This window comes from Mus caroli, unplaced genomic scaffold (assembly GCF_978045245.1).
Source record: "Mus caroli unplaced genomic scaffold, Mus_caroli_1 scaffold_15, whole genome shotgun sequence".
NCBI lineage: Eukaryota > Metazoa > Chordata > Mammalia > Rodentia > Muridae > Mus > Mus caroli.
In genome coordinates this window covers 7,429,751-7,453,716 of record NW_028227270.1, presented here as the reverse complement: position 1 = coordinate 7,453,716, position 23,966 = coordinate 7,429,751, and the positions used below count along the sequence as shown (strand labels likewise).

At 41.0% G+C, this 23,966-nt stretch overlaps 1 protein-coding gene across 1 annotated transcript in view; it reads left to right on the top strand.

Annotated features, from left to right (window-relative positions):
• Window positions 1-23,966, top strand: part of Arl15 (ARF like GTPase 15) — a 360,845-nt gene that overhangs the window by 174,306 nt on the left and 162,573 nt on the right. The window contains exon 4 of the mRNA XM_021180362.3: window positions 484-692. Within this exon, the coding sequence (XP_021036021.1) occupies window positions 484-692 (209 nt within the window). The remainder of the gene's footprint in view (window positions 1-483; window positions 693-23,966) is intronic.

Genomic DNA, 23,966 nt, shown 5'->3' with positions numbered 1-23,966 from the left:
GTTTCTGTCATGTGAACACTTGGTGAATATTCCGAGCGTTGCCTTATCCTGTTATGAGTTACCACCAAGCGTGTAGCAGTGGTATACCATGGTGGTGAATATCTGGGTCTCATTGCTGTCTGAGATGGGATGCCACTGAGTTTGGGAAGAGTGTAGTTCATTTGGGATTGATAAACAAAGTCTAACACATTCTTTTGACTTTAATAATTTAAAAGAGTTTTCCTGGTCATTTTCCCCCTGTTTTGCTATAAAGCATGAAGATCAGTGTAAACATGTGTGCTATGCTTCCTGGCTGCAGTCTATGGACTACGATGCCTTCATCTTATCTACATGACCTGCATCTTTTAGATTCCTGGTCTGTACCACAGACTTCAGCCCTCAGTTTCTGAAAAGATACACTGGTTCCCAGTAGGAATTGTTATTGGTGTGTTTTTAAGTTGATGAGTTCTACTTTTAAAATAGAAATGCGTTTCGTTTCGACAGGAGCTGACAATATCCGGAAATACTGGAGCCGCTACTACCAAGGATCTCAAGGGGTAATATTCGTATTAGACAGTGCCTCTTCAGAGGATGACTTAGAAACTGCTAGGAATGAACTGCACTCCGCTCTCCAGCACCCACAGCTATGCACTTTACCCTTTTTGATATTGGCCAATCATCAAGACAAGCCAGCAGCTCGCTCAGTACAAGAGGTATGCATGTCTCCTAAATGCCGTAAGTCTGTCCACTGGGTTTGAGTTGAACTATGGCCACCGCTGTCCAGTCTAGGAAGACTGTAGACCTATGAGTGTGCTGGGTGTGCCGTTTTTGCTTCAGAGCCATCATTCTCGTGGGAAGTGGGAAGCCCATTATGAGTCCAGTGAAAAAGCACATTTATATACCTAAGTTTGCTTGAAAAACAAATTCTTTTTTAACGGGAAGATAGCCCTGGGTGTTTCCCCATTTCTTTTGAGGAGGTAAAGGTCTGGCTAACAACATTTTCATTTAACCTTTGGCTTGTGTCCTTCGCCACTAGCTTTCAGAAGGTTACACTGTGGCTTTGGTAGCCATCACTCAGCCTCAAGTACCATGTTCTTGTCCCTCGGAAATACTTGCTGTTGCTGCAAGCCTGGTTGTCTTATCTCGCAAGTTCCATGCCCCCCAAAAATATTTCAACATGGAGTCACTGTTTTCTTCCCTAACCTCAGTGCATTTCTTAGCTTAGTTTCTCTCCTATGAAAGTGGGAGACTATTCTGGGTAAACAGTGTCCCTCTGAGCCAAGTTTTTGATTTCTGGCACTAAAAAACAATACGATGTAAATAGCGCGTAACTCGAACCGCCACTGTTGAGTTCCTTGGCACCTGCACTTTGTGGAGTGTATTTTTTACCCTCTCCTTCGGAAAACTGCAATGCCTCGAGTGGTTTAAGATTAAAGTGATTAATAGGAATAACGTTGCCCTTCAGTCTGAAAAAGCAGATAAGGAACAAAGAGTACAATGTGATTTAGCTCCAAGCCTTGCTCACACTTAGCCAAGAGCCGTGGCTAGTAGCTTTGTTCGTATGCCCGGCTTCCCACCTACTTATTCTAAGTGCAGAGGATTAATTTGAATGATTTATTCTCATTTCACAGTATTAATACGTGGAAGAGTGCCCATGTATAGATACTTCTTACTTGTTTAAAACAAAAAAGGTGAAACATTATGATTTATTACTCAGCCCACAGAGCTGTCTGTGGTTGCCTCTGTTCGTCTTCAAGACTCACTACCCTTTTACTTTATAGATTCTGGAAAATATATTTGGTAGTAATTAAAGAAAAGTAGTATTCTGGTCATGGTGGCACACGCCTTTAATCCTGGCACTTAGGAGGCAGAGGCAGAGGCAGGCAAATCTCTGATTTCGGGGCCAACCTGGTCTACAGAGCAAGTTCCAGGGCAGCCAGGGCTACACAGAGAAACCTGGTCTTGAAATACCCTCTCCCATGCCTCCTCCCAAAAAACAAAGAAAAAAAATAGCCATTTAGGTCATCACCATTGAGCTCTTCCGCAGTGTAGTTGTGAGGCTTCCTGGATCTGCTCTTAGCATCCTGGTCCTCTGGCTCGCTTTGCAACATCAGAGCTTCTATCTGTGGAAGGAATATGAGAGAATGTCACAGTGCGTCCTTAACCAGTGGCGTGTCTCTTTACGTTGGTTCTTGACTCTAAAGTATGCTGTCATTCTCACAGGCAGTATGTGTTCCTGTAAATATAATTATCCCTGTATTAAAAGTGTGTAGGATATGTTAGAATAATGTTAGACGGAGTCGCTGACAGGATGTCAACATTTTCTTAGATATCAGATGTAACTAAGACAAAGTTTTTGAAAGATGTATTTTCATCATTTTCAGTTGTGGCGGGGAGGGTATGGGAATGTGAGTGTAGATGCCCTCGGAGGTGACAGCATCCGATCCCCTGAGAACTGAACTTGCATCCTCAAGAAGAGCACTCAACACTGGGCCCTGTCTCCAGTCCCAACACAAACACTATTGAAACTTAATACCTGATTCACAGTCTCCTCTGTAGGAATTAAAGATTCACATGGAAGGGAGGAAGCTTCTAGCATGGTTGGTTCTGAGTGTTCTTTGTGTGTGCGTTAACCGACGATTTCTCCTTTACAAAAGAAGAAGAAGAAGCAGCCTAACTATCCCTTTTTGATTCACTGACTGATGTCTGTCAATATGGAATATTCATATTGTGCGCAAATGATCCCAAGTCTGTATGCACTGGAATGCACGAGAACTTCATTTTCCTTCCCACTTGTATCAACTGTAAATAATTTTCTCAGGTGATTTTGCTTGAAAATAGAATTTATATGATACCAGTTTGAAGATATTTTAGGTAAAGCACTTTCCCTCATCAACACACATCAACACATATCATACAGTTACCTTTTTTGGAGTATTTTATTGGGTGTGGGGGGGGGGGCGGATTCCTAGTAGACCTAAGGTCTGCAGATGCACAATGAAGAGCTCACCCTAGCTTCAGATTGGCTGCGAAAAGAAAGGGAAGCATCCAGTCTTTCTCTTAATGACAAAGAGGTTACTCTCTATAGTGTGTTTATATAAAGCCTGGTTGAAATACTCTTAGGAATGTTTTAAGAATTAAATCAATACCTTATTATTAGCATAAAAATGGAGTTGTGAAACTGAATCTTCCATGTTGTATAAACAATAACCTCAAACTGGGTTGGAAACAGCAGGCCAGGGTAGGACGTTTGAAAGCAGAGTCCCATGTTGCTTGAAATACATTTTAGACCTTTGTGTGGAAATCTTTTTGCTATTTTGCTATTTTGGGCATCTTTTTGCTATTCTTCCTTTCATTATGATACCACTTGGTCTGTGTCTTATAGCTTTATGAACATTTGTTTGTTTGTGCCCACTAGTTTGGCAGTGCTTTGAGTGTTAGAAGGTTGATTTTTTTCACCCTGCAAAAATATCTTCGACTTTTAAAAGGGGGTGGGGAATTCTGCTTAAAACAAATCAAGGAAGACACAGACTCATTCAGCTACCTAGGAAGCGCTAACAGCCTGACACTGTTAAGAAAAGACACTGTGCTCTTAGGTTTCTTGATTCCTCTCTTCCTGAAAATGACTCGATTTTATGTTTTCGGGGATTGGTTGCGGGGGTGGGGGTGGGGGGGGTGGAGGAGTATGTGCCAGGATTTGTCTGGTCGCTCGAGTAAGATTTAAGAATTCACTTGTTTATTAAGGTAACTGTTAACTTAAGAGTGGATGCATGCCAACGAGATCCAGGGTAGAGCCATGAATGGGCGCCAGGATTGCAAACGAGATAGAAATCATCAGGAGGAAGTTACATAGTTTAGCTCCATCCCAGGCTGTGCACGTTGCTGTCTGTATGGAGCACAGAATTAAGAAAGGAAGACAATGGTGAAAATTATTCCCTAACCCACAAAACAGGCAACCTGCCAAACTATCTTGTTGCCCTTGGAGAAGCAAGGGCAATCTTGTAGGTCACCTATCTTTCCCTTCCCTTCACTGCTTACCTGCAAGTGATTTGTTCAGCTTACCAGAATTTTAAGATTTTGTTTCTTGAAAATTGATAGTAGTAAACGCTGACACCATTGCATACACTAGCAAGATTTTGCTGAAAGGACCCAAATATAACTGTCTCTTGTGAGACGATGCCGGGGCCTAGCAAACACAGGAGTGGATGTTCACAGTCAGCTATTGGATGTATCACAGGGCTCCCAATGGAGAAGCTAGAGAAAGTACCCAAGGAGCTAAAGGGATCTGCAACCCTATTGTTGGAACAACATGATGTACTAACCAGAACCCTGGAGCTCTTGTCTCTAGCTGCATATGTATCGAAAGATGGCCTATTCGGCCATCAATGGAAAGAGAGACCCATTGGACTTGCAAACTTTATATGCCCCAATATAGGGGAATGCCAGGGCCAAAAGAATGGGAATGGGTGGGTAGGGAAGTGGGGGGCGCTATGGGGGACTTTTGGGATAGTATTGGAAATGTAATTGAGGAAAATATGTAATAAAAATATAAAAAAAAAAAAAAAAGATTAAAGCCTAGCAGTGAAAACTCAAAAAAAAAAAAAAGAAAATTGATAGTAGAAGCATACATTTTTTTTAAACAACAACAACAACAACAACCCCCCCCCCCCCCCCACACACACACACACCATGGGAAAATCCTGAGTAAAAGAACACCCTATCCACTATTGGGAAGTCAGGCAAGTCTTACAAGCAAGCAGATATTTATTTGTTCTGCTCACTTTAGGTGAGGTGTGGTTACTGTAGTTTTCCAGGACATATTTGTATCATCCATTTTTCTCTATGGAAAACATACGAGGAAAACCTCCGCTCGTGCCAAGTGGCCCAGTGGATAGATTAGGAGGAAACCTGGTCTAATTTGAATGGTAAAGCTGTAAAATGAGAACTCTTAAGAGTAAATCGTTGGGATTTTTATTTGTATCGGATTGTAATTGTATCTAATTTGTTTTACGACTCCCTTTGGAGAGCTTCCTTCAGTTCTGAAGTTACTAAGTAGAGCAGGAGTATTTTCTGAGAAGTTAAGTTGATATAGGACTCAATAATGTGATCCTGTTTTCTCTCTACACTGTTGCTGACCACTGGTTTTTGATTTTTTGTTTTTTTTTTTTCTTACTTCCTTGCTTTCTATAAAAAAACAAAACAAAACAAAACAAAAAAACATGTTTTTTTTTTTTAATTGGTTTTACCAGGACATATAAAATGACACATTTTGTTAACATGAAAGAAACAGTCCTTATTTTCAGCAGTTTGATTTGATTTGATGTTCATAGATATCCTTAACTCAAAATCACATAACGTTTTCTGAAGCGCTACATTAGAAAAGCACTATTAAATGTTTTTACTGCTGCAAGTATTAATTGAAAAACTATGAAGACCGTGAAACAGATTTTTGAAGCAGAATTATGAGGCCCAGTGACTTGATTGGTTTCCTGCTTCATTAATTATAGCTTGGGAAATACAGATTCTAAATTAGCGTGTCAACACTGTGGCTGAAATTTGTGATTATAGTGCCTGTTAATTTTGATACTGTGTGCATGGAGCATGGTGCTATATTTGAAAATGATAGAGTAGAAATGTGAAAGAAGTCTTTCCAAGCATTCCTGTTTCCTTTAGATCGTGTTTCTTAGAGGAATATATACATTCAAATTTTCTAAACAATGCATTCAGTCCTTGGAGGCAGCAGGTGTCTTCTGGAAGAAGCATACATGTGATTTTTTTTATGGTATTTATCTATCACGCTTAATCATAATTCCCATTTAGAGATAGTCTTCATTTCCATGTCTTTCTCCTTTTATTTAATACATCTTATCAAATAATGCACCTCTAACTTGCATCTCTTGTTTTGTATTGGTATTGCTCAGCTGCGGGGTAGTTCTCTTTAGTAGTTCTATGAAGGAACACAAGGATCTTCTCAGAATTCCCATGATGGGGCTGGTGAGATGGCTCAGTGGGTAAGAGCACCCAGCTGCTCTTCCGAAGGTCCGGAGTTCAAATCCCAGCAACCACATGGTGGCTCACAACCATCCGTAACGAGATCTGACTCCCTCTTCTGGAGTGTCTGAAGTCCACAGTGTACTTACATATAATAAAGAAATAAATCTTAAAAAAAAAAAAAAAAGAATTTCCATGATGACAAATCTTTTACTAGAAAATGAACAGCACGGTTAAAATTGTGTAAAGCGCTAAGTTCTACTGCGAGTCACTTTCTGTGTATGCAGGACAGCAGTTTCCCCTGGGCAGCGCACTGCACTTGAAGGCCGAAGAGTCCTCCATATATCTTGACCTGCCTCTTGGCAGCGTTTTAGTATTCTGATTTGACTTCACATAGAGCAGTGTACATACCTATGGGGTGAGCAGTTTGGAAACTCCCTTATGGGACATATACTTATTCTAAAATGATATAAGAGATACAGATAATTTTGTCCATGCCTTACACATGTCCTCCACACTGTTACAATTAAATTTTGCGAGGTAATGACAGGGTTTGGGAGTCCGTCCTCCACTGCATGACTCGGTTATTTCTTAAAAATGTTCCTTGACCTACAAGAAAAGCTGAGTTAGCAATCCCCATTATTAGCTGCAAAAACATCATCATGAAAAGTACACTTTAAAGAGCAACTTTGAAGCTGAGAATACTGAGATCAGCTGACACTTCTCAGCTTCACTTTTTATGTGCATTCTTTGAGAAAAAAATATTAATTCCTTGGTTGTACATCTGCCCCACTTGCTCTCCCCGTTCTTCCTTGTTACCTGTGTTTCTTGTGTCTTCTTGGTAATCAGAATGTCTCAAGGCTACTGGAAACTAATAAAATCCTCGTCAGTTCCTTCAGAAAGGAACAGTTTTTACCCAGGAAATTGTTTCCATGGGACAGGAAAGAACCATATTTCCAAATATGGCAGCCCATGCTCCCCCATACAATCCCTTCCCCATTTTCTTCCTTTGCTTGGTGTTGGCCCATCTGTGACTCATATAAGACTGGGAACGTTGGAAGCTTGTAAAGCCTACTTAATTCTCCCCGGTGTCCAGCTACTTCTGTGTCCTTTTCTCCCTCGGCCTGTGCAAAGTCTCTCTGCAGACTTCAGTTCTTCACCTCAGCTTCATGGCTTCCTGTTGCAGTTTACCTTCAAGCTTCTTCAGTTTGGCTCTGCTTCTGTCTGTGAAACAGAGAGAACCACACCCCCTCCCTGTTTTCCACAATGTCCCTGTTAAAAGTGGGGCCATTTTCTGACTTCCCTGGAGTCAGGTGACACTCCCCAGATCTCAAATGCTATGTGCCTTGTAACTGGATTTTTTTCTTTTCCCCGATCCCCTACCTCTCATTATTCCCATCTCTCCAGGAAAGCTGCCTTAAGATTATATCACAGCAGAAAGTCTTCTCTAGGCCCGTGACCACCTTAGGTACAGATTCCTGATTTCTGCTAACACCCTGGACTTACCCAGATCATAATATTAAAGTGACTTGTCTCTTAACTTGGCTGCCAACTTCAGAAATTCATTACCCCCTTGAAGGATTCTGACTTGCTTGAGTCTTTGTTCCATGTTGCTGTTCGAGAGAATGACTAACTCTGAGTCTTGTCCCACATGTGTCCCTGCCGGCCCAGTGCTGCCTGTCTTATCCAACATGCTGAATACTATCTTTACTTAGTCCAACTCTTCTCATCCCATCTGGAATACAGAAACAGTGGTTTTCCTGGGCTCCAGACCGGCTGTGTGCATTTGCTGAGTGTCTTATCTGCAGCGGATCCTGCCTCTGCACTCTGCCTGCAGTATGGGTTTTAGAGCGTTAAGTTGTTAGTTATTTTATTTGCAAATGGTTGATCTTCGGTACTTTCCCTTGTGTCTGTCAGAAAAACCCTTTAATAGTGTTCCTTGTGACTATTTTCTTCCCAAAATTCTCATAAAAAGAAGGAAATCTTCTGACCCAATAATAATCTTTTAGTTGGTCTGAAAATAAAAAGTGGCATTTTTAAAAAACTAGAGTAAGCCTGCATCATTCACCAGCACTGTGTAATTTCTGTTTGTTTCTCACGTGACGAGCAGTGCACATGAAGTTGTGAGTAAATAGACTCGACGTGGTTTTAAAGTAATGACTACAATTTAATAAAAACAACTTTAGTCTTTAATAAAATAATTTCTTATATTGGTCAAACTTAGGACTTTTAAAAAATATTTTTCTTCTATATTTATGTATTTTATAACAAAGAATCATATCTATTGAAGTTTGCGGCCTGCTTTATTAAACAGTATTTGCTGCTTGTTTTGTCAAAGCAATATGGATTTAAGTAATTATACGTATATATTACCCTCCCTACCTATATTTCAAGTTCATATTCTGTAAAATGTATTATTTCATTAATTATGTCAGTAAGGTATTTTTGAGGCAGAAGTCTATAATGCCATTCAGAAGAGAGCACTGAATTCATTTATTTATTTATTTCATTTGCCAAAAGAAAACTCAGTCGCAGTTCATAGCTAGCAAAGTTAATAAAACATTTGTTGAGCTCAATTAATTTGAAGGTAGATACATAGTTAATGTCAGCAAGTTGCTTTGAAGATAAAAAGCACAATAAGCGTTAGTTATTATCATTATGATAATTATTATCATTATTATTATTACATAGTGTCTGCCTAAAAAATATCCTTAGTTTCTCTGCAATGGCTGAGCCTAATGAGGGAAGGTAATATGCTGGATTTTGTCCAGGGCTGAGGATTTGAGACTTAATACACTCAAGATTTTTTTTTTCCTTCATTAGATCAAGATGCTTTTGTTCTTTCTCTCCCCTCCCCCAAATTAAAAAAAAAAAAAAAAAAAAAAAACTTCCTTTAGATTTGGTAACCTGGGAGCTATTTTTAATAGTTTCTTTCCTTATATAACTTTTGAAAGCATTGTCTAGATACTTTTTTAAGAGTCTGGAAAGTTCATGATGAATTTCTTTTCACAGATCTTATCTCTTAGCTAACTATTTCTAAGTTGAAGAGAGCTCAAAATTATAATTTTTAAATTTAAAAAACAGGGCATGAACCATGTGGATGAGCTAGGGAAACTTCACTAGTTCTTAATTTTTTTTTTAAATGAGAGTCTGTCTTTGAGGACTTGCAAAAATAGCTCTAGCTATAACTACATTAATTAATCTCAGTGAGAATATCTTAAGGAAAATTCATTAGATTCTTTAGAGTGAAAGTTTCAGAATTAAGTACAATTATCCCTTACAAGATAGCTGCAGAGATCAGCATCAGAAGCCCAGAGGGGAAAAAAATACTGAAACATTGTAACAGGCATAAAAGTCAGATGTAGTCCTGGCTTCATAATCAATAAGACATTAGTGACATGTCTGAAGAAGACATTCCCTAATATTATTGCAAATTAAGTAATAAAAGACTCCAAGAGAATGAAAGAAGAGGTGGCTGGAGCCACTGAATTACAATTGACAACCTAAAGGCAGTTGAAGAACCAATTGCTGGGGTGATTGCCAAGCTATTCATATTGTGCAGCAGACAGAGCACACCAGAGAGCTGCAACAATGCCTTCCGTTCAACAATATTGCTTCAAAAGAATGGAAAGAAGGGGACGGGAAGAGCCACTGACCCCGAGACCAGTTTCCAGGCAGCTGCACAAACTATATACTGTAATTAAAGGTTTTGACGAGTAATCAGGGCAAAGGCAGACCACAGAAAGTCTGGGGAGCCAGCAAGGTTTCTAACGAGGCCGGCATCTTTCACTGCAGCATGGAACAAGCAGGTAAGAACACAGTCCTTTTCCGGTCATATCTGAAAACACTCTGCTGTGACCTCACAAAAGTGAAAAAAAAAAAAATCACGACTGCGTGGCCGTCTACCTCTGAGTACGAAAACATGAAATAAAAAAATAATACTTGTTTTCTGTTTCTGTGACTTAGTAAGGGGTATTTTCCCACGCCTTGCCATCGTAGCTCCTTACCTTTGAGTTGCACGTACTTAGATGAAAACCAAGGAATCCGTGCCTGCAATGGTACAGGTAGATAGTGGATAATGAACGCAGATCAACAGCGTCCATTCGTGGAGTGCACACAGACACCGTTAGTGAGCACTAATTTGCCTACCAGACACCCCGCTCTTTCATCTCCTGGGATCTACAATCTCTTCTTCTTTTTCTCTCTTCAGTAATAACCCTTTCTATAGAATTCTGCATGTGAGCCACAATCTCTTATTTAGACAGTCATATAACCAACCACAACTATTTGTATGTTGGGAAGAGTGATCTAGCAGTTTCATATAGCACGCATATAAAAGGTATGATGCATGACTTCAATACGACTGTGAGGTTGTGTTGGGGGGCACCGATCTCATCGTGAGGTAACCATCTCATTCTGAAAGCAGCATGGTTTTCCTCTGGATGAGTCCCTGGTGGTCTTTGCTATGCTCTGATACCATCGTATCTTACAGTAGAGCGGCAATTACCTTCTCTACTTGACATTGCAATGCCAAAATTCGCATGTATACAAATCTTGGACCTTTTTCCTGCCCCCAGATTCAGATATTTTCTACTGCATAGTTGCAACGAGGGAAGTTTTGAGGATTTCTTTTTTTTTTTTCCACTGGGGCTTACAACTTAAGTTTGGGTGTTAGATTCACCTATGCTAAGCACAATGGAGAGAGATTATCTAAGTCCATGCGAGAGCTGAAATGAAGTTTTGAGGTCGTAAATGAATACAGTGCAGATAATGGTTGGCCAGAAAGTCATCCCATAGGTATCTGGAATCACTTTCAAAAATGGGAACTCAAGCCAGCCGAGCCATATGGAAAGAGGGCTCTGTATTCAAGCCATGAAATAATTCAGAGGTTGCGTGGAACAATATAATTTTAGCATTGAGAACCTGTCAAATATTTATTTTTAGCATATAAAGTTACGACTAATAATTTGTCAAGCCAAAACGAGGCTTGGTTAAAAAAAAAAAAGCCAAAGTGGGAAATCTAGGTAACTTGTGCACACTTTTGACAGGGGGAGCAGGGAGATGAGATGAGACCATGCTTGCTGAGGGAACCGTTGGGAACAGCCGACGGGGGTGGGGGGTGGGGTGGGGGGGGTGGGATGGGGGGTGTGTTGTGGTTCCTGGCTGATCTGTGAATGCAAGGTGTTCTCTCCCCAGATGTTAGCACAGCACATTGACAGAAGGATTGAGTAGTCACCACAGGATGCATAAAGATGAAGCAGAGAGGCTCTCAAGACAGAGATCTATATAACTCATGGGCCCTTAGTCACATCTTCAATGAAGTTGTTCTTATTCAGAGGTTTGGACTCTAAAGCCCTGGCTTTTAAAAATGTGAAAACATGTTCTTAAGTTCATTCTTCTCTCTTTCATTTATAAAGATTTACGTTTTAATTCTAAAGTATTTTAATTTAAACTGGTATGTGCCCATTTTGTTGGGTAATAAATATTCTCTAAATATTTGAATTATTTAAGTGGGAAACCAGACGTAGATTAATGTAAATGTGTGTTACATATTTGGGCCAATAAAGGCAGATGACACGATACCATACTTTTATACTGATATCTTTGTTTTAGTTAATTTTAGGTTCGGATATCTTACTATCTTTTGATTGATTTTTTTTCTTTTTAACTTGGTGACTCTGGCTTTTTCAATGACTTTTACATTAATTAAGGCCAGTTTTTTAATTAAAGGGGAGAAAACAGGCTTTCTGGTGAAGCGTGAGGTGTCAAGGCTGCTTGAGCAATGGCTCATTATTGAGATAATGTTTTTGTTCGGTTGTGTTTTTTTACGATTTATTATTTTTACTTCGTGTGTAGAAGTGGTTTGCTGCGTGTATTATGTGCACTGTGCATTTGCCTGGTGCCCACATCGGCCAGCAGAGGGCGCTGGATCCCCCACCACCAAGTGGGTGCTGGAACTAAATTCATGCCTTATGGTAGAGCAGCAAATGCCCTTTCTTATCCACTGAGCCATCTCTCCAGCCTCATGTTTTCTTAATTTTGGTTTATTGATTATTTTAATTTTTTCTTGTTATTTTACCAGAACCTGTTTGTTTTCTTTCCCTATTATGAAGAATTCTCTATCCTAAGAAGTTTTTCTCTCATTTTTGGAACCCCATACTGTCTATGTTTTAATATAAACAGACAGTAAAGAGCATCTTGCTTAACTATGGCTACAAGTCCATAAATGTCGTTTTCGGTAAAACAGTTGATAAGTTTCAGTGATTTTACAGCTTTATACATTAACAGTGAAATACAAAGATCCAAATAACCTTTTATTAGTAGTAGTTAGTGGGCTTCCAGCTATGATGTGCCATGTGATTCTCTAGCCATGGGAATGCTCAGCTGGAAAAAGTATACTATTAACATCATCAAAGCTGTACATTAAATGTGCCTTTCATCTCAGCACCGAGAGGTAGATGCAGGTGGATTTCTGTGTGTAGGAGACAATCGTGGTCCATGTAGTGAGTTTGAGGGCAACCAGTATTACATAGTGAATCCTTAACTCAAAGAAAATAAAAATAATATATTTTTTAAGCTGTTAAAGAAAGAGGTATGTCTATAAATCCTAGATTTATTCTCATGGAGGTAGGTTGGTTTTAGAGTAACTTCTGCATTGGGATTTCTTTACAAATTGTAAGTTTAAAAAATAATTGCATTCGAGATTACTTAATCCATTCCTCTGTCAATTAAGTCCTTGTAGAAAATACATGTTATTGTATTTGGATTTCCGAGGAATATTAAATAATCTAACCACACACATGTGCACACGCTCCCTGTAAAACTGCTAAGGAGGACAGGAAAGCTGAGAGTGGCTCTGTCCTCTGTTCGTGTGTCCTGCTCGGATTTCATGCACGGCTCTGTCTTCAGCAAGCCTGAAGCAAGGCTTGATTTCCAAATATTGAGTGTTAAAAGGTTAGAAACACCAGCCTAATGGAATTATGCTTAGCAACAAAAATGAAATGTAGACTATCTATCGATGAATATAATCATCTTAAAGGCATTGATACGGTAAGAGTTGGCTGGTTCACTTAGGCTTGATCCCTAGTTACCAGTGTTTGGGTTTTAAAGCAGCTTATTGAGTCACATGAATGAGCTTAGACACATTGTGCTCTCTAGGTCTGCAAAGCCGACTTGGGAATCTTAGGTAGTCGGATCTCAGTTCGGACACTCTGCAAACACATAGCTAAGTGCAGCAGATAACAGAAGGGGCATCCTTACCTCTCCAACACGCAGACTAGCAAATGAGAACTGTTACTCTCGGTGCGTCTCAGATCCGCTCTGTAGAGAAACAGACCATAGGAGATAACTTGGAAGCTACGCCTCTGTTCTCTCCTGTCTTTTTCCCCCCCACCCTCACTCATTTAAGAGCAAGTGCCATCCTGAAGCTGTTGTTGCCTATCTTATCTAGGGCACGGTTTCCTGCTTCCCTACCTATTCATGTTTCCAAGTGAGGTGCAGGTGATTTTATGGCCGGCTTCAGTTCAGAGTGTATTATGTAATGAATCGGAATATACTTTCCAATTCCGTGTCTGAGCGTGTATCTGTATGTATGGAATATGTAGGTCCTAGTTCCCTCATTTTCAGTATTTCCATGTATTCCAGAACACGGCCTCCTCTGTGAGTGTTTATGTATTCATTCCCTTACTGGCGATGTTTAAGTTGTTTCTGGGTTTTTCAGTTCATAAACGAAGCTGGAACTGAATAGCTTTGAGTATGTTTACATGGGTAGCCATGCCAGCTTTTCCGACGACTGTACAATTGAAGCTACTGGGGGCGTAGGGTCTAAGCATGGAGCCTAGTGGATACCACTCACCTTTCGGTGTGGAAATGGTTAATGGCTCTCTGCGGTTCCCCTTCTTCCTGAGCGGGTGCGTGGTGGAGAACACACTTTGAACTTTTGCTCATCTAGAAAGTGGGATGAATAGCCCTAGACCCTGCCTCATAGTGAGGACAAGGCTTAATGAAGGACTTTGAGCGTCGCCTGCCCCTTGCTGTCTTCCTCACTCCTGACAGGCTAGTTTTGAGGCCCTAGGATGTTCAGTTGAGGCAGTGAGGACTGGAGTCTGCCTTGGCTGGGGGAGGGGTAGGTGGGGGGGTGAAGGGGGGGTGCTCCTCAGGCTCACGAGAGTGAAACAGGAGGATGTCCAAGTTAGGCACACTCCATACATAGCCTCTGGTGTATTCCTAAAGACTGCATTCCAAACACAGGCAGGAAAGTCGCTCAGCAAAGAACAGAAGAGCACAGAAAACTTTATACAACTTGTAATTTTTGTCAAGAGTACATTATTAGTGTTTGTGTTACTTTCACTCTGACATACATTGATAGCGTTCTTGTCAAAACGTTTCTCTCTCTCTCGCCATTAGGCAATAAAATCTACTCTTCTCCGAGGAAGAAACCTAGAGAAACAAAATCTTGTGACTTTTCGTTTGAGAAAACGAATTGTAAATTCTGCCGCAGACAGGTCGTTCTGCTCAATTTCACCGGGCCGTGCGTGCAGCACGGTTAAATTACCTTCTCTCAAAAAACTGTAAAAGCATGTGTGCAATGTGCTCCTCTGAGAGGGCGTGCAACGATGGTGATGGGAGAGGTGTGGGCCACCTGCAGAGGTTGGTGGCCTCCCAGTGGCCCAGAAATCGGCCTTTCAGGGCCTGTGATTGACAGCCTGCTTGTTTCCGCCTTTGAAGGCCCAAGAGGTGGCTGGGATTATTTTAGCGTGTATGTGGCACCGGTTCTTTCAGATTTAAATCGAATCTCCCCCAGCATTAAAGGTGGGTTACTTCGTATTACTTTTATTGCTTTTTCAAGTGTTTTCTTGGAACCCTGTAAGCAGCCTCCTAAAAACTGGATTTCCTGGAGGGTACTTTCTTGTAGGGAAACTTCAAGAATGGGGCATAGACTTTTTTAAAGTCTGAAATCTTAACAGCCGTCGGGGACCTGATTAAAGCAAATTACTTTGTTAAAAAACCCGAAACTCACAGGGTGTGTGTGTGTGTGTGTGTGTGTGTGTGTGTGAGAGAGAGAGAGAGAGAGAGAGAGAGAGAGAGAGAGAGAGAGAGAGCTCATCCTATCTCTATATCCCTGCTAATAAATCAGACCTGTGTGTGTTTAACAAAAACGAGGGTGTGCTTTTTATCTCCTTCATTCTTGGTTTCTTTTGATCATTGATCTGGCTGACCCCACGCTCGGGTTTTTTTTTTTTTTTTCCTTTTTCTTCTTCTTTATTTGACATGGACAGAGTTTTGAAGTATAGCTCTCCTTTGGGAACCCCGGGCAGTTCCACTTGACTACCCTGTGATCTAATGAGCAGTAATGCGGCGCTACAGTGGCCATTTTGTGTGCTTTGACGAGGGGTGGCTAGACAGAGTGCGGCAGAAAGGCATGTCTGGGGAGAAAGGGTTGGCAGGCTGATGGGACAGTGTGGAAAAGACTTGTTAGCCCACATTAGTGTCCCTGATTTACTTCACAGCAGGTCAAGAAAGGCCAGCAGCAGGGTTGTCCTGAAATTGCAAAGTTGAAATCCCCGGTATTAGAAAGCTTTCAGATCTCTGAAGTTCCAAATTAATTCCATTAATTCCCAAGTTGGTTTTCAGTCACCTCTGAATCACAGCAAAGAGGACTGTCACTTGCTCTTATCTCGCATCTGTTTATAAAATAATTACGGGACCTTCCGGTCATTTACTGCTGCAAGTTTTAAAGCATCCTGCCATGCCTGGCCTGTCTTGCAGCGAGCTTGGATGTGAAAGAAACCAAACCACACATGGTTGCTGCACTCTCTGCTCTGTCCTCAACATTAACGAGGAGCCCACCATTCCTATTTGGAAATGGTCTAAAAATATATGTAGGGGCTTATAGCTCCACGACCAGAGGTAGCTCCTAACTGCTCCCATCTGCACAGAAGGGTGTGTGTGCGGCTTGTTTGTCTTCCTTTTAGAATATAATTAATAAAAATCTAATTGGAAAGTAAAATTCCCCTCCCTCTAGTTCCACCTGACGTGTTTTCTATCTTGTTGTTGTTTACTCCTTTTAGGTTAAAGACAATAGATTAGTTAAGAGATACTCATTTCATGTCTATAATTATGGCCCTGACAGTGACCTTACATCTAAGCCTAGTCTCTCTTCATATCCAGAAGGGCCATGGGATTTCTTTATACTATGAAAGAGAAATCTTTACAGTTGTTGATAATGCTATTAGTAACTCAGTGTGAATCATATGTGAATTACTAGCCAATAAAATCCCTCTCCCACTGGGATTAAAGAGTGTCTGGCAGTATATAGGCTTTTGTTTGAATTCAATATGTATCACATATATATATATATATATATATATATATATATATATATATACATACATACATATATATATATACACACACACATTTATGTGAATAAGAGATGTAAGACATTGTGTGTGTGTGTATGTGTGTGTGTGTGTGTGACAAATATAGATGCTAAGAGAAATGGTATGTCACTGACCGGTATGGTCATTATATCAAGCTCTGTGGTTAATGCTTGTGTGAGGGCTATAATGTATAGAAGAGAAAATATTTCCTTTGTGCCATGAGGGTGCCCCTCTAGCCTTGATTTGGAGGTTTTGGCTATCTTCGAGAGAATGCTGTTGAGTGGATAACCATCTGCCAGGTAGTTCCCAATCCACAGAAAACTTATCTATGAAACTTTCCCTGTTTGTCCCTATGCCTCCTTATCTATAAGTTTTGAAAAAAACGGAGGCCTCCTCAAAGATAAAAAATTATGCCTTGCTTCAGGGTTTTAAGCTTGCTTTTTTGTGTTTTTAAATATGTATTATTTATTTAATAACAGCATGCATTTATTCTATTAACTAATACCCTTTGCACATTTAGTGTGTACTTATCATGTGTGTGTACTTATCACACACACACACACATCATCATCATCATCATCATCTTATATACTGCAAAAACAGGTATAAAGAAAGATAAGAGCATCCCTTGTTCAGATCAACTACATGGAACAGATAATTACAATAGCTTATGAGTAGACCCATTAGAAATAATGAAAAGAATACTGTAGGGACACAGGGGACTAAAGTTAATATGAATTAGTGTGTATATAGCAGAAAACATGTTTCACACCCATCAGATAATTTTTTTAACTGTGCTGAGAATTTCCCTTTTATTTCTGAATCCATTTTTGAATGAAGACCCTAAGAGCCATAGAGATGAAGTAATGAATTAGGCAAGATCAACCTAGTGACTTAAAATCCAAGCCTTTGCATTTCAAATCATAGGCTTTAAAAAACAAAGCAAAACAAAACAAAAAAACCTTCAGTACAACATGTCATTGAATTTTGAAAACCAAAATTTTTTTTGAATTTGATCTCTGAAATATAATTTAATAATCTCTTTTGACTTTGAAGTCTGGAATCAAGTGTTTTCTCTTTGGTTGTGTCTTGCTACTTGGAGAGGTCCCAGCTGCCAATTTACAGATGGGCCCTTTCTACAAATGAGCTCAGTGGAAATGAGTGTGATGTATTGAAGAAAACTAAGCCAAATGAGTTTTATATACTGTGAAACAAAGTAGCTATTGTGTAGCAGCAGTGCTGGGGGAAGTCTGCCGATCTGGGCTTCGCTGGGCTTCACTGGGCTTCACTCGCTGTCCTGTCCACCTTTGTTTTGAGAAATAACACAAGACTGCATTGGGGAGCTAGTGACACCTCAAGCCATGGCTGTAAACACCCACTTCCTCCTTGAGTGCCCTCGCTCGCCTTAACCCGCCCTGCAGCAGCATCTCTGACTCATTCACTTCTGTCTTCATTCATCAACTTCACAAATTCTAGACGGTGAAAGGAAAGTGGGAAAGGGCTTTTGAGGTCTGGAGCAACAACTTCAAAAAGAGAGAGAGGCAAAACGCCACACCACGTTTTGCTAATAGTTTTTCTCAAGGACTTCTGCAATCTATAATAATTCCTTTCTATTTTGATGCTTTATTAAATTGCCAACATCACCCAAAGCCCAGGATGAGGGAACCACGGGCTAGATTTCTGGGTGGCGGATCAGTCTATCAACTTGTCCTCTAGGATGTTTCTAGCTCAATGGCTGAAGAACTGAGCATCACAGAGTATCTCTGAGCTCACAGCTGATTTGGGTCTTGATTTCACACCGCTGTTGACTTTTCCCACCCAAATAGGGACTCCAGATCTTTCTTCCTTGAGAAGGCCGTTTGCTCCTCCAAGAGAGCAAGTATGGACATTAAATTTTTCTGTCTGTGGTACATACCCTAGTTCTTTGCCATAATCATCGATGTTTTACCTTTGTGTAGTCTACATTTTTAAGAATATGTTGGATTTTCAATAATCTTTTTTATTCTTGGACTTCAATTTTATTCATAGTCCATGTATTTCTGACATGCTTATATTATAGAACTTTTCATCCCCCTCTTAAGAAGTGGAAGAATGTGACAATTTTAAAACAAGCCAAGCAAAAGTCTCATAAGAACTGGGCATGGCTAGGTATGTTGCGAATGCCATGATGAACTGGCGTGGCATTTGCTAAGCAGGTGGTAACTGACAAGAAAAGGTATGTACTCGCCCATTCTGACCTGTAAACCTGGACGCAAAAGGACTGTGTTGTGTCCTTTTCTGTCTCCCTCAAGGGATGGAATTGAGAAAAATTAATGTGTGTGTGTGTGTGTGTGTGTGTGTGTGTGTGTGTATGTGTCTGTGTGTGTGTGTGTGTGTGTATGTGTCTGTGTGTGTGTGTGCACTTGTGAATCTGTGTAAACTATATTTAAAATTAAATAGGCCTTAGATGTTTATCAGGATTCACTCTCAACTTCCCAGCCATGGTGAACTCACTTGAATATGATATGATACTGGTACTTGGGAGGCAACAATAATCAGAAATTATTTTTATACATTTTCAGAGATCACCTTTATATTTATAAAAAGGAGCTCAAGCAGGGCTGGAGAGATGGCTCAGCACTTAAGAGCAGAGGACAGGAGTTCTGGCACCTTCATGGAGGCTCACAGCCATCTGTAACTCCAGTTCCATGAGATCTAATGCCCCTTTCTGATCTTCATAGATAACCAGATGCACAGGACACAGACAAATACAGCTCACAGACATACAAGCAGGAAGAGCATTCATACTCATCACATCTTTAAAAAGAATTATTCTTTCCAAGGCACTCAAATGAGGAGCTTTTGGGAAGCCCTGTGGTCCTGGAGTCTCCCACATATGTCTTCTGCTTTGGCAATAATGCCAAAATTATTGCTTTACCACATCCACCAGAATACTAGATAGCTCTCAAGGAGAGAGGCGATGAGTGGATGCCAGTGTGTGTGCCACGAGGCTTTAACTCAGTCCCAGGATGTTTCATCTTACAGTTCTGCTATGGAGAATTCACCTTTGAAAAGGAGCACATTCCATGGTCAGCCTTTCATGAGCGCTCTGCATTCAAAAGTGGACGTTACCGAGAGCGCACTTGTGCGTCCTCCTTGACAGTGAAGAACTGCATCGATAACATAAAAGCATGACCTTATTGTCTGATGCAAGCCCATTATGCTTTTTTTATGCGAATGTACCTGTGATGTACCCACCTGTTCTGGGGTGAGTCCTCTGTAATGAGACTTTTGACAGATGCTCTAGAAGTGTGTGGATCCTGTTCTCTGAACAAAGATACTTAAAATTCATGCTGTAGCCAGGATGTGGTAGTGCATGCCTTTAATCCCAGCACTCAGGAGGTGGAGGCAGGCTAATCCCTGGCGAATTCAGGACAGCCAAGAGAAGCCATTTCGAGATGGAAAAGGCCTGTCTCAAAACAATCAAACAGAAAAGCCATGATGTATCGCATTACAGGGAAAACTGATGTGTGTTGTGGCAATAAAGTTTAGAGCTTCATTCATGTTGATGTAAGATTCAAGTGATCTCAATGTCCTCTGGAATACGGTTCTAGCTACGCTGGAAGAAATCCCTCTGAGGGCTGGAGAGATGCCTCAGTGGTTAAGAGCAGTTAAGACTTCTAAAGGTCCTGAGTTCAAATCCCAGAACCACATGGTGGCTCACAACCGTCCGCAATGAGATCTGATGCCCTCTTCTGGGGTGTCTGAAGATAGCTACAATGTACTTACAGATAATAAATAAATAAATCTTAAGAAACATAAAATCCCCCTGAGACCCAGCCTGTCAGGAAGAGGAAGGCCGCTGAGGCTTAGTGCCTATGTAGCATGAAGAGTGGAGGGCAGAGGAGGAGCTAAAACTGGCGAAGAAGATTGATAAGCTTTGTGCCCTAGGTCACCTTGAGAAGCATTGAGTTTATCCATCCTTTCTGTGCACATTGGTCTCATGGGTTCTGGCGTGTGGACTCTATGGTTTATTGAGGACTGAGCTCAGGCCTGGTGCATGCTAGCCAAGTGGTCAAGTGCTCTGCCACCAGCATATACTCTTAGACAATTTCCCTCCCTCTTTTCTTCAGTGTAAAGTGAGTTTTATATATATTTCATGCTTGGTCAACTATTTAATTATGGATTCAGGAATGTGCACCATCTCTCCATCCATTCCTTTACTCAGTGTTCCTCACCCGCCTCCTTTGTAGCTATTGTAAATAGTGTTTTCCCTTTAGACCAGGCATCTCCATCACTGAAGATTTGTGCAAGGACTCTAAAGCCAGATATCCTAATTCCAGGAAGGGTTTGGATCTCACTTCATGCATAGATAAATATACTATATAGAGTGCTATAAAGACACTCTCATATTAAGTCTACTGCAGACCCAGAGGCTCTGGGCTTATGCATGTATAGAGTCCGTGGCTTAGCATTATTTTTAACAGAAGTTTCAGTTCTTGCCCATTAGGCATATGCAAGCAGCTAGGGACTAGGAGGGAGAGGAATGTGTGGAAATGTGTCTGCCTTGGGATGTCTTGTTTTCCAGAATCCCTGCCAAGGGTTGGCAAGGCCAGAAAGGCAGAGGCTGGCACCAATCCATCCTCTATGGCCTACCCATCAGACGCCTGTTTTAGAGGCGTGACCTAGATTCCCTGGCTGGGACCAGAAGGGCCTCATTGGTCTCCTACCTTCTCTGTTTTCTCATCTCCTCATCTCAAGCCTTGCTCAGCCATTAAATTAAAAAAAAAAAAAAAAAAAAAAAAAAAAGCTTCTAAGAGCTGTGCCAAAATGTGTCTGTCCTTCTTGTGGCACGAGTACAACTGTCAGTCGACACGTGGGCACACCACCTGGGGAACGAGCTTCCTGTAGCAGATGGAGTTTTGCTGGTCCAGGAGCAGACCCACAGCTGGGATGCTGGAACAGATGCTCTGCAGTCCATCTCTAGGTGTGTCCGTCTCTGGATTCTCATCCGGCTGGTGCTCCACCTTTCTTCAGATCACATGTAGACATGGGCAAAGCCTTACCACACTGCATCTCCCAAGCCCCAGGGTTTCTCCTGAACTCCATGCATGTCAAGTGTCCGTCTCTTCACGGTGTGAAAAGGAAAGTTTCTCTGGACACAGAGCTGTGTGTAACTAAGGAGTGTGCATCGTGGCATTGAAAAACATAGGCTATGAAAACATTTATATTAGTGTTTGCCAAAGGGTTGCTTGGCTGGACTCTGTAGTGTTGACACTTTAATTGCCTTTTTTTTTTTTTTTTTCATTTCCATCACAATGGTGCAGTTTGGATTTGAATCTATTGTTGGTAGAGAGTAGCTACAGAAAAGTAGAACCTTTCAAGCTTGTTTCCCCTGTGGTTGGGTACATACTCCTGTTTTATGTTTTATTGCTGATAATTGAAGAACTGGGAAAGTGGATCCCTCTGATTTCCAAACCAGTACTTAAAAATTTTAGGGGAAATTTAATCTAGTGATACTCTTGTTTTTTTCCAATAAGAAAATACCAGCGTTTCTAGCCCTGCGTCTCAGCTCTCAAACAGCTGCGTGAGGGCAGGCACCTCGTGAGTTTAGGGAATGGAGCGTGATCTTGGCCCATACTCTGTCTTTGCAACCACTGTGGTCATATTGCTCCCATGACTTACTGCATTGAGGTTCTCAGCAGTGTTCTTAATCAAGAGAGGGCCCCGTGCTGACATACCACTTGACTTTTCTCAGCACACTGCAGATTCTCTAACTTCCTCTTATTTTTTTCCTTCTTTTTCATTCTTTTCTTCTTCCCTGTGAGATGTTTAAAAACATGAAAATGTATTGAACATGTATGCAAGTAGCTTAAAGACTAGCTGTCAAAACAAATGCCAGTGTCACCACTACACTATGAAGATCCAGACTCCCAGGCCAGCAAGATGGCTCAGCAGGGAAAGATGCTTGCTACCAGATGACACCTTGAGTTCAATCCTTAGGATACACAGAGTAAAAAGAGAGATGATGATGATGGTGGTGGTGGTGGTGGTGATGATTGTGATTGTTTTTTTTAGATTATTATTATTATTATCCAGTTAGTTATTCACTATCCTTCACACACACGCTATGGTACATGGTTAGAGATGCATGTAACACACCGTAGGTAGGTAGTTACATGAGAAATCGATGATGTTCTAAAAGGTATCCAAACCATCACCTACACTTTGTTTTCTCTCTGACTCTCATTTGTACAAAGTCCTTCCCTCCACCCCAAAATAGCAACTCTCTTGGATTTTAAGTTCCCTACTTTCCTGCTTTTTATACTTTGGCCAACATTATATCATCTCCAAATCATATATTATTAAAAAATTCATGTTTTGAATTTTTAGAAACACTAATCATCAAGATGGAGATCTAGCTTTGCTCATCATTAGCTGTTAGAGATTCATCCATGATTATACTGTGCATCATTCTTCGCTGTTGTCTAATATTCTATGGACTTAACAGTATGTGTGCCCGTTCCTGTGTTGAAGGATAGTGGGCACTGTGCATTGTCTGGTTGTTGTAAACACCACTGCTAAGGATAGTTCTGAGTAAGCCTGATAAAAACCAAGCCTACGAGGAACTTCCAAGAAGTTTTCTAAGGTAGGTAAGAACTTCCTTTTATGAAGATGTATGTTGCTGGTTGGTACCTTTGCTATCCATTACTATGAAGAGACACCATGACCAAGGCAACTCTTATAAAGGAACATATTTAATTGGGGCTGGCTTCTAGTTGCAGAAGTTTAGTCCATTGTCATCATAGCAGGAAGCATGGCAGTGTCCAGGCAGACATGGTACTGGAGGAGCTGAGAGTTCTGCATCTTGATTTGAAGGCAACCAAGGAGAGACTGGCACCCTCAGGCAGCTAGGAAGAAGCTCTCTTCCACAATGGGTAGATCCTGCGCATAGCAGACCTCCAAAGCCCCACCCCCACAGTGACACACTTCCTCCAACAAGGACACACCTCCTAACGGTACCGTTCTCTGTGGGGCAAATATATTCAAACCACCACAATTGGTATTAGTTAACCTTTAAATTCTTAACCAGGCCAGGCGTGGTGGCGCATGCCTTTAATCCCAGCACTTTGGAGGCAGAGGCAGGTGAATTTCTGAGTTCGAGGCCAGCCTGGCCTACAGAGTGAGTTCGAGGACAGCCTGGGCTACACAGAGAAACCCTGTCCCTAAATAAATAAATAAATAAATAAATAAATTCTTAACCAGCTTTCGTGCACAGAGTGACTTTTTGTGACTGTTTTTTTGTTTTGTTTTGTTTTGCTGTTAACTATAATAAGTTTGCATTGTATGTTGACTCTTACAGCCAGTAAACGTGCTAGATCCTTGTGGTTTACTGTATGTTTGTGTGAATTTCAAGTCCTAGCTTCATTACAAAGGGAAGTTTGTTCTGGTCATTTTCTTTCTTACTCTTGTAGTTTTTCTTGTCTTCCTGCAGTAACCAGTTTCTCCAGAATGTCTTGGAGCAGTGCTGGTGTCCAAGCCTTGTAGCTGGTGGAAGCCGAGCTCCAACCCAGATGCTTTGACTTGTGTGCACACTGCAGGCTGTTCGCTTGCTTGGCAAATGCTTTTAATCTA